At 35.2% G+C, this 11,978-nt stretch overlaps 1 protein-coding gene across 1 annotated transcript; it reads left to right on the forward strand.

Annotated features, from left to right (window-relative positions):
* Nucleotides 1–337: 337 nt before the first annotated feature.
* Nucleotides 338–9,152, forward strand: pdia3 (protein disulfide isomerase family A, member 3). The gene is made up of 13 exons (XM_073831987.1): nucleotides 338–667; nucleotides 1,818–1,896; nucleotides 3,262–3,379; nucleotides 5,017–5,124; nucleotides 5,225–5,354; nucleotides 5,452–5,568; nucleotides 5,711–5,836; nucleotides 6,870–7,052; nucleotides 7,133–7,241; nucleotides 7,324–7,452; nucleotides 7,537–7,616; nucleotides 7,695–7,752; nucleotides 7,844–9,152. The coding sequence occupies exons 1-13, from the start codon at nucleotides 531–533 to the stop codon at nucleotides 7,952–7,954; spliced, it is 1,485 nt and encodes a 494-aa protein (XP_073688088.1). The 5' UTR covers nucleotides 338–530; the 3' UTR covers nucleotides 7,955–9,152.
* The last annotated feature ends 2,826 nt before the right edge of the window (nucleotides 9,153–11,978 follow it).

Raw genomic sequence — 11,978 nt, forward strand, 5'->3', positions numbered from 1 at the left:
CAGCAAATCAGAATATTAGAATGATTTCTGAGGGATCATGTGACTGGAGTAATGATGCTAAAATTTTAAATTACATTTTAAAATATATTCAAATAGAAAGCAGGCTTGGTGAGCATAAGAGACTTCTTAAAAAACATTAAAAATCGTACTGTTCAAAAACTTTTGACTGGTAGTGTAGTATATTTCACCAACTAACAAAGGCAACTATTTTTCCTTGTAGCGTGCAAAGATGATTTCCCCACCCGGAAGTGTGTGCTTCCCGAGTTCTGATTGGCTGATTGCACCTGCATGACGCTGCTGAAAATCCAATAGTGAGATGCCACACTTTGGTTACTTTGAAGAGCTCCGGGTTTGCACATCCGCGCCGTCCGTCTGCGCTTTCTCTTTCATTGAGTGCAGGGTGCCAGATCCAGCGGGCCTTTGTTTCGGGCACTCCTTCCTTATAAACCAACACCTCAGAAAGAAGCAATTCATTGAGGGCTGCCAGGATATTAGCATTCCCGTCACTTTTGCACTGAAAAGGGTTTGAAATGATGCTGGGTGTGCTATTTATCGCTGCTTTGGCAGCGTCCGCGCGGGCGAGTGATGTCCTCGAGTACACAGATGATGATTTTGACAGCAAAATCGGAGATCACGACCTCATTCTGGTGGAATTCTTCGCACCCTGGTGAGTGTAAAACGATTCTGGCTTTTAAACGATGTTTCCTTGATGCACTTTAGAAATTTGGCGCATTACTCTAGATAATTCATATAAACTGTTACACCATGTTATTAAAATGAAAATTAAATATAATTATCAAGCAATTTTCTAGATACCTGCCCTACTCGGTAGTATTAGGAAACTGCGTGCATAATCGCGACTTTGAATAATACTGCAAAGCTAGTTGGCTAAAGCGAAAGTAACTACACCAGCAGCTTTTCTAGTGACGTTAGAAATATGCAAGGTCGTGAGATGTTAATAACAAATCTGGTTTTGTATATTACAGTGCTAATGTCTTTTAAATCCTCTCTGGGAGCAGAATGAATCCATGCAACTCCATAGTTCTGGACGAAACTAATTATATCAGTCACTTCCTGTTTGTAGCTTTTCCTCTTTTTTTGTGCTAATGCTACATAGTCGATTAGTTGCTTTCTCAGTCCTTCACATTCTGCATAAAGTGCTCTGGGAGGCGAAATGAAGTCATACAGGTTTGAGTCCACATGTAAGTTAACTGATTATGACTTTTGATTTTTAGGTCACCTGTCCCTTTAAGAATTTGCGTTCTGCATATGAAGGCCAACGTTAGTGGTTGTTTGTTCTCTGTGAAAGTGACATTTTAGAGTAAGGTACAGCTTCAAATCGAAGTCAAAACAGATTTAATGTTTTTTTTTTTTTTTTTTTTTATTGCAGCTATACACAGTTTATCAGATAGGAATCGCAGATGAGGGCGGTAACAAGGATGTTTGGAGGCTCGGCGGCCCTCCGTTGTAACGTTTTCATTGGTCAGTGAAGTTTCGCTGGCCGTGTGTGATTGGTTGACGCACGATTACGTAGTTCAACGTTACTGACTAACTTTAGACTGAGTTTATCAATGAGTTACCGTGCCTGGATTGTACATGCCTCAGATTTTATAGGTAGTTTAGGGGTGATTTACCTAAAAAATCAAATATTGGCGTTTACTGAGTTACATATGTTCTTTTTTGTTTTGTTTTTGTTGTTGTAAGGATATTCTAATTCGAATAAAAGTATACCAGCCAGTCATGAGTGTATAGTAGCCTAAGATTTAAAGTAACAAACCTAATTTTTTTTGTAATAAACCATGTGTCATGTGTTTTAGGTGTGGCCATTGCAAACGTCTTGCCCCTGAGTATGAGGCAGCCGCCACTCGACTAAAAGGCATCGTTGCACTTGCTAAGGTATTATCAAACCCAGCAAATTGATCTAGAATACGTTTGACATACTCTCATTATAAACTTATAAAACTAATATATCTTTGAAGACCTGTTTGAAATCATTTGGTCTTCCCTTGTGAAAAAAACTGCTTAATTGTACTGAATGTGCACTTGTAGTGTACAGATAATATAAAATTAATTAAATAAAAAACACTTACACTGCCAGTTAAGTTTTTGAACAGTAAGATTATTAAATGTCCCTTCTGTTCACCAAGCCTGCATTTATTTGATCCAAAGCACAGCAAAAAACAGTAAAATCAAAAAATATTTGTACTATTTAAAATCTGTTTTTTTATTTGACTGTATTTTAAAATGTAATTTATTCCTCTGATCAAAGCTAAATTTTCAGCATCGTTACTCCAGTCTTAAGTGTTGATCCCTCCGAAATAATTCTAATATGCCGATTTGCTGCTGAAAAAACATTATCAATATATTTAAAACAGCTGAGTACATTTTTTTTTTTTCAGGATTCTTTGATTAATAAAATATTTTTTTAGAAATAAAAAGATCATACTTTTTATAGAAAATAAGAAATTAATACTGTTATTTAGCAAGTATGCTTTAAATTGATCAAATGTGATGATAAAGACGTTGATGATGTTACAAAAAAATTTCTATTTCAGATAAATGCTGTTCTATTAATAATAATAATAATAATAATGTTTTTTGAGCAGCAAATCAGAATATTAGAATGATTTCTGAAGGCTCATGTGACTGGAGTAATGATGCTAAAAGTCCAGCTTTAAAATCACAGGAATAAATTGAGTTTTCAAATATATTAAAATAGAAAAAAGTTATTTTAAATTGTAAAATCATTTCAAAATGGTGTGGGTTTTGCTGTACTTTGGGTCAAATAAATGCAGGCTTGGTGAGCAGAAGAGACTCCTTTAATATATCTAAATCATAATCATAAAAAAATCTTACTGTTCAAAAACTTTTGACTGGTAGTGTACGTGTATTTTAGTCATGTGAAAACATAACTTAAACTTAAAAATATAAATTGTCACTTACTCATTCTAAAGTTGTTGGTTACCAAGCAGTTGCTGGTAGCCATTCACTTCGCTATTATGGTGAGAAAGAAATATATGAAAATGAAAGGCTACCAGCAACTGTTTAGTAACCAACAACTTATGTGTGAGTAAATGATGACAGAATTTTCATTTTTGGGTGAACTATCCCTTCAAATTCAAAAGTCTCTATAAACATTGCATTCAGTTGACACTTACACTTGCACAGCATATTCTACTATTTGAATATTTAAAATTATACTGTAGTGTACTTAGGTCTGGTGGAGGATTGCTTTTAATGTTCTGCTTTGTCATGATCTAGGTGGACTGTACCGCCAGTTCCAACGTGTGCGGCAAATACGGCGTGAGCGGATACCCGACCCTGAAGATTTTCAGAGACGGAGAGGAATCTGGTGCCTATGATGGTCCCAGAACAGCAGGTATGCTCTTGTATCTTGTGAGACATTTATATGTGACCCTGGACTACAAAACTAGTCATAAGTAGCAAATTATCAATTTGTCTTTGATGCCAAAAATCATTAGGATATTAAAGGTCCCATATTGTCAAAATCGAAATTTCCTGGCTTTTTTCATGATAACTGAGGTCTAGGGGCTATGTAACTACCATATGAGTTTCAAAACAGTCAATCCACAGTAAACTGCACACAGCCTGCTTAAAGTAGCTGTTCATTTTCACAAGTTGCTGTGACTTCCGTAACAATGTGACGTCCGATCTACTCAGTCACCACCTTCAGTCACCAACCACCGTACCACCCTCCTTTTGTCAAACCCAGACAATATCTTGTCCATAACATTGCTAAGCAACAACAACACGAAAACAAGCCGAGAAAACCCTGTTCAGTCGATAGATGTCGAAACTACATCATTGCACAGGCTTCAGAACAACGTGAATATAAGAGACCACTGGCACGTCAACTTCAGCCTCTTTCACAGCGATTCCGGTAAATAAACGGATAATGTTTCCCATGATTTGTTCCGGAATTGTTTGATTTGGTTCATTCACAGTTGTTTTCCGGAATCTGTGCGTGCTTTACACACAACCAATAAAGACATGTGACGTTTGGATGTGAGATGTAATGCGACGCGTACGTTTCACTAAACTGAAACTAACCTGAACAAACTGTGCTTCAGCGCTGATAGTGAGGAGCTGGCTCTGCCCGATCGCCGCTTCATTCCACTTTGCACGTATTTTTTTTGTCGTGAAGAGTCGCAGGGTAACGTGCATCATCACTACAACACTGCCTTTATGGTTCTGGCTTTTGTTCACACAGCGCTCGTTCCCGTAATTTTCCAGAATCAGCGCGCATTGTGAAAGGGGCTTTACTAAAGCAACAGTTATGTAGCTTACTGCATTCGGTGTTTGAAAAAGAAAAAACATTAATGATCATTCTGAAATATCCTGTTGAGTATCAGCAGACTAGGCTCTCTCTATGGCTCTGGGTTCGGCTACGAAACATGACCGTAGTTACCTGTGATTGGCCTGGCTGTGCGTCACTCAGAAAACAACAGGCCAATCAGAAGAGAGGCTCATGAATATTAATTAGATGGGCCAAAATCGACCTGTTTTTGACAGAGCTCCTAAAAAAGGAGCTGTAAAAATATATTGAGATGGATTTTGGCACTTATACCGCAAATATATATTCTTCAGGACATCAACAACTAAAATAAACCTCCAGAAATGTGTACAATATGGGACCTTTAAGTAAAGATCATGTTTCATTAAGATATTTTGTAAATTTCTTACCGTAAATATCAACTTAAGTTTTGATTAGTAATGTTCATTGCTAAGAACTTCATTTGGACAACTCTAAAGGCAATTTTCTCAATATTTAGATTTTTTGCACCCTCAGATTCCAGATTTTCAAATAGTTTTATCTCAGCCAAATATTGTCCTATCCTAACAAACCATACATCAATGGAAAGCTTATTTATTCTGCTTTTACGTTTTTTTTTGTTTTTTTTTAATTAACCCTTAAGACTGGTTTTGTTGTCCAGGATCATATATATGGTTTTTTCATCAGATGTTAATGTCTTTGGTTCTTCTTTAATCCAACAGATGGGATTGTTAGCCACTTGAAGAAGCAGGCAGGTCCAGCCTCGGTGGAGCTTAAAACTGCAGCTGAATTTGAGAAGTTTGTTGGGGATCGTGATGCCAGTGTTGTGGGTAGGTTTACTGTCTGTCTCATATTAGAGATTATACTGTATTACTTTTTTGCATCAGTACTCTTGATTATATTGCATGTAATTGTTATCCACGTGTTCAGGATTCTTCGCTGATGGAGGAAGTGTCGCTCAGGGAGAGTTCCTGAAGGCGGCCAGCGCTTTAAGAGAGTCGTACCGTTTCGCCCACACCAACGTAGAGGACTTATTGAAGAAGCATGACGTTAATGGAGAGTATGTAGCATTTTTTTTTGTTTGTTTGATTTTAGTTTCAGTTTTGAAGATAAATTCTTTTGGGTTCACATTTTTAATTTTTGTATGCTTGTTGCAGGGGTGTTATTTTGTTCCGGCCACCTCATCTCAGCAACAAATTTGAAGACGGCAGTGTGAAGTTCACTGAGGACAAATTCGCAAGCGCAAAGATCAAGAAGTTCATTCAGGATAACATGTATGTTTCAGCTTGATTACGATCACAAAATTAAAATGGAGCACACTGTTGATCAAATCTGTGCTGTTTACTATTAGTTTGTCTGATGAATGATTTGGTGGTCAAATATGGAATATTAAAGCCTTTTTTCACCATTTGCCAGTTTTGGCATCTGTCCCCACATGACTGATGACAACAAAGACCAGCTGAAAGGCAAAGACTTGTTGGTGGCCTACTATGATGTGGATTATGCAAAGAACCCCAAGGGTTCCAACTACTGGAGGAACAGGTAGAACTCAATACTATAAAGACATTTTTTGTTATAACACAATATAACATGTATAGAGAGAGAGTTCATTTTATTTTATTATTTTATTTATAGAATGTATATGTGTATGTGTAATGCTTTGAAAAAAGTTAATTATTAGGCTATATAATAAATAAAATAAATATTAGTCTATTTATAGAATTTTCTTTTTTTAGTAAATGTAATTTGTAAATTTTATTTATTTTAGTTATAATGCAATGTAAAATGTGTATACATCATTTTACTATTTTTTTCAATATTTTTCTTTTTCTTTTTTATTGCTCAAATTTGGAAAACTTTTTTTAATCAGAATTTCCTGTTTTATTTTTATTGAATTTCTTTTTAATATTGATTTTTTTAAATGTTATTTTTAAATATTTAATAACATTAAATACAATTTTAATATTACTTATTTTTCTTGCTCAAGCTTGGAAAAGTTGCAAAATATTAGTCTTTTGGAAAAAAAAAACTAAGAATTTTGTGTAGTAAATGTAGATTTTGCTTTTTATTTTTAAAATATATTTTTTATTTTATTGCTCAAACTTGGAAAAGTTGCAAAATATAAAAAAATTAAATCATAGAATTTTTCTGTTTCATTTTTATTGATTTTTTTTTAGTTTTCTAGTTTAATTGTTAATTTTAGTATTTTTAATATTGTGTTTTTTAAATGCTGTTTTGAAATATTATTTAATAACATTAACATTGTGTGTGTGTGTGTGTGTGTGTGTGTGTGTGCGTGTATGCATGCATGTGTATATATACACACATACACACACAAACATATATATCTATATATTATTTATTTTCTTCTTGAAAAAATATTTAAAAAAAAAAACAAAACTGAATTTTCTGTAATGAATATACATTTTTCTATTTGTGGATGCTTTAAAAGCATTTTTATACATGTACATATAAAGTTTATACACAATATATAAGTCTTATACATTTGAATGAATTTGAAGTGTTTAAATGGTGATCCCGAGATCATACACTCATCGTCCTTGTCTCTCTCCAGGGTAATGAAGGTAGCTAAGAGCTTCCTGGATCAAGGCAAGAAGCTCAACTTCGCTGTGGCCAATAAGAACAGCTTTAGCCATGACATCTCTGAGCTGGGTCTGGACGGCAGCAGCGGAGAGCTGCCTCTTGTCGGCATCCGTACCGCCAAGGGAGACAAATACGTCATGAAGGAGGAGTTCTCGTAAGTTGTTTGTTTTTTTTTACAAAGGACCTTGTTCAAAGTAGCAAAAAAAATAAAAAACAATCCGTTTCTATCTGCAGTCGTGATGGAAAGGCCTTGGAAAAGTTCCTACAGGATTATTTTGATGGAAACCTAAAGCGTTACCTCAAATCCGAGCCTGTTCCTGAGAACAACGATGGCCCTGTGAAGGTGGGTCAGACGATTTTGTTTCAGTATTTATATATACATTATGCATATGCGTCTGTGTCTGACTTCCTGCTTCTTATTCTAGGTTCTTGTGGCTGAGAACTTTGACTCAATTGTAAATGATGACAGCAAAGACGTTCTCATCGAGTTTTACGCTCCATGGTGTGGACACTGCAAGAGCCTGGAGCCCAAATACAAAGAACTTGGAGAGAAGGTATGTTTTTAGAGATTGATGTTGTATTGTTCGCTATAAAATAGACTTAAACGGCCATTCATAAATATTAACTTTATTTTACAGCTTTCCGACGATCCAAACATTGTCATCGCAAAGATGGACGCCACTGCTAATGATGTCCCCTCTCCATATGAAGTTAGAGGGTATGTAGTGACTATTCCCTCCAAAATTATGCTGGTGCTTTTTCTTTATTTACTCACAATCTGACCCTTTGCTTTCAGGTTCCCCACAATCTATTTCTCCCCCGCTGGTCAGAAGCAGAATCCAAAGAAATATGAGGTTTGTGATTTGATTGATTGATTTTAAATCCAAACTTTAGTGTTCTTTCTGCCAAGAAACATGAATATAATCAGACTTGTTCGATCACCAGGGAGGTCGTGAAGTCAGCGACTTTATTTCCTACCTGAAGAGAGAGGCCACAAACACTGTGGTGGTGCAAGAGGATGAGAAGAAATCAAAGAAGAAGAAGTCCGAGTTATAAACAATCGCAGCCCAACAACCGAGGAGGGAATCTTTGCAGGAGACGTAAATTATATTCCAATCTTTAGTGAAGCGAATGCTCTGACCCACGTCACAATGTCAGCCCTCTCCTGGGCCTGCTGCTCTGGGAACACTGTGGAAGGTTGTGACGGCCAGACTGTGTGATTTTTAGATAAGTGGAAGAGGTACAGATCTGTCAAATTGAGATTGCTTTCCCTACACTGTACCTTGGAGAGATGCACTTTTGAGACCAATTCTACATGTTTCTTTCTCATGGAAAAGGGGGATTTGGTGAATTATTTTCTTTTTTGTACCATCTTTTTTTTTTTTTGTACGTTTGGAAGGATTGTGAAATAAAAGGCCCACTAAACCTACAATCGTGAAAAAGATCTCTTATTGATATATTTGTTCCAGAATTATAACAATTGCATAAGCTATCCACCCCATTCTTTAACGTGGATGTAAGCATACGGGCGAGATTTTCGGTTTATTCGCCGTTTGTAAAGAATAATGAGAAGAAAAACAACGTGCAGTAAACGGTAAAACTGTTTGCACTACAAACCAGTGTGTTCGTAATTAAGATAATACATTAAAATAATATGGTAAGACACCTCAGTTAGCAATATCAAGCAAAATGAGGTTTTTGTACAGCTAAGAAAAGCTGGATGCAGATGAGACCGAAAGCCAGAAAAGAAGGTGGATAAATAAAACATGAAACTTAAACGAATGAGTAAATTCAAAATATTTGAACTATTCTTCCTGAAAACTCTCCTCTGGATTCACAAATGCTTCGTAAACATAAGATTTGATAGTAAATTGATCAGTTGGTAAATTAGCATAGTCCCATCTATGAATTACAACTATGCTAGTTATGTGTCTAGAAACACAGTGGAATCTTCTGACTCCTTTCTCAGGTTTCGCTCATATTGGCGGCACTGAACGTAAATAAAGCGACTGAACCGAACAAAACTTGTATATTTTGCTGATTATTGCTGTTGAAAATGGTCAATTATTGTCATGTTTTGGACTGTGTCTATCGGTTGGACCAGGAAAAACATTTTGAGTAGTATACACTAACAAACTAGTTAATAGGTGGTAAAGATACGTACAAGCAGTATTAAGATGTTATCATAATATTTCACCTACCTGACTGCAAAAATCCTGGTTCAGTTTGGCCAATAAACGCCTTTTGTTCCTCAGACAGTTTTTTGCACTCTTTTTCTTGATTTGTTAAAACTTTTCGCCCTAATCTTAAATTAGCATGCTGTTGTTTGCATCCAAACGTTACGCTTTGGTTTGTATGATCCAAAGCAGTAACCTATCAGTAGTATCTCATTTTGAAGAATATTATTGAATGTAAAAATTAGGTAACCAGCAATCTTAACATCTCTAGACATAGCAACGAACTTGTGAAATCGCCAAAAAGAACGCACCATTTACACGTTTTAAAAATAAGAACATTTTTATGAAATCGAACATTTGCGCAGAACTGCTTTAGGAACGATTTACACAAAAATTCCTCTCGTGTTTCATGAATGAGGCCCATTCAACGTTTTCAGCGGATTTGGCGAGATGTTCCGCAGGTTCCTCTGGTTGTAGAGCTGATGTTACATGATCATATTTCACATTATTCTTTCTTGTAAATCACTTTTGTTTGCCTTTATCAGGAAGTCTATCTTAACTTAGGTGTTAAACCGTCAAAAATGCCACGCATATTTCTCTTAAGTATAACTAAGCAGGTTTTCATGGATTTGTACTTTAGTGGAACTTCAACCCAACAATCGTCAAACGGATCCACATGCTGCTCTGGTTATACACTAGATGGTGCAGTTTACTTTCTCTCAATGTGAGACAGATGCACATGAGAAATGGATTCTTCCAAGAAAGACCAAACGCCACTAGCTTCAAGGTTAGACTACAACATTACGACTTTGAAATCTTAACATTTTAACCCTTGTGCGTTCAAAAAAAAAAAGTTACACAGGTGCAAAATGGACAAAAACGTCCATGTCTAAAAACTGTCATAAAAATGATTTATTGTTTTCCACTTTCACTGTTGTCGATTTTTTTAACCAGTATCTGTTCTATCTATAGATACCAAACATTCATTAATTGTCAAAACTGTAACCCTTTAAATGCTGGTTTGTTTACATACTGCCACAGGTGTTTTTTTAATGAAAAATAGTTAATTTCCATATACTAAATGCTAAGCAGATTTTTTATCTTTGCTTATTAGATTCTTGGGTGTGTCAGAGAACAACATTAATTTTGAGATATTTAAGTTTTATGTAGTGTTAGATTTTTTTTTTAAATGTATATGGCAAATTTGGAAAAAAATGGCACAATCTAGTAAAAATAATTAAAAATGTAAAATTTGAAGCCTTGCTGATAGAATGAATGCCTATTAGCAAATATTGCATCATTTTATAGTCAAATGGCCCTGGGTTCAAAAAAATTGCAGTTTTAATGGGTTTCAATGTGGACATTTTTGTCCTTAAGGTCCTGAGTGTGAGTATTTTTTGTACAGAGGGTAAAATTGATTTTTTGAAGGAAATGATAAAATAAACACCTGAGCCAAAATTTATGCAGTTGGCATTAACACAGGCACACTTATGACAAAAAAACAAAATTGAAATGGACAAAATTGTCCATAAGGTCGCACAAGGGTTTCCATTGATGTTTGTTGGGATAGGGCAATACTTGGAGATACAACTATTTGAAAATAATAAAAAATATTGAGAAAATCACCTTTAAGGTTGTCCAAAATTACATTTTGATATATTTACGGTAGGAAATTTACAAAATATCTCCATGGAACATGATCTTTACTTAATATCCTAATGATTTTTGACATTACAGTTTTTTACAGACGCTAGGACACATTTCTCAATACTTAGGTCACTTTTGCAAAACTCTTCACACAGTGAGCACAACAGAAGTCTATGTGGGCTAAACTGAGGATCAATTATCATTGTTTTGGCACAAAATGCATTCAGTGACTACATCTCTCAAATTTCATGAATTCTTTTCTCACTCAGACACAACAACTGCCAAAAATCTTTGTACGTACAGGACATTTTGCACGCGCTTACATACTGTTTTCAAAACTGTTAAACTTATGTTCAAAACAATAACATAATGCAAAACTGAATAGGACAGCAAAATTCAACAGAAATATTTTATTGAAACATATTTCAAATCTAAAAATGCGAGTAGATTAGTATTACTATTGTATCTGTATCAGTGGATGGTGTGTATACAAATTCTTGTATTTTGGAATTACTTCGTGTAAAAAAATAAAAATAAACAACATAAAATATTGACGAACTATGCATCATGTCTGATTCATTCCAGTAACATATATTGCAGTTATAAACAACATATATTGCAGTTATAAACAGAGATGTGTCCTTGTTTTACACAAGAAAACACTGTGTAATGCTACATGTTGTTAGTGTTTTTTAGGTCATTGTTTTGTGGGTGACAAAGTGTGTTTGTCGGCTGTCAACCTTTGCCAGTGTTCTGGAAGAATGAGTTTATTTGAGACCTGAATAAAGTGTTTTGATAGTTGTGGTGCATTTTGAATGTGAAATGAACTGCTTTGCCAAGCTGAAAGTCGGTTAGGAGAATTGTGTGAGGAGTTTTGCAAAAGTGACCTAAGTATTGAGGAATGTGTCCTAGCGTCTGTAAAAAACTGTAAAGAAATTTTGACCCATACAATGTATTGTTGGCTATTGCTACAAATATACTCATGCTACTTAAGACTGGTTTTGTGGTCCAGGGTCACATTTGGTTTAGGCATCATGTAGTTTATAATTTTGTAGTAGTTAACCAATACGTTTAAGCCTAACCTACAAAGGCCTACATATCAGAAGCATCCTTTTCTTTTACTGGCAGACATTAAGCACAAACACATCTGAGACATTCAGATTGTTACTAACATCCTCTTCTATGCAAAACATTTTACCCTGGCTATTAAATGTGCAGCTATTTTACTAAAACATCAGGATTGATTAAAGTTGCAC

The sequence above is a fragment of the Garra rufa genome, chromosome 25 (genome assembly GCF_049309525.1).
Source record: "Garra rufa chromosome 25, GarRuf1.0, whole genome shotgun sequence".
Lineage (NCBI taxonomy): Eukaryota > Metazoa > Chordata > Actinopteri > Cypriniformes > Cyprinidae > Garra > Garra rufa.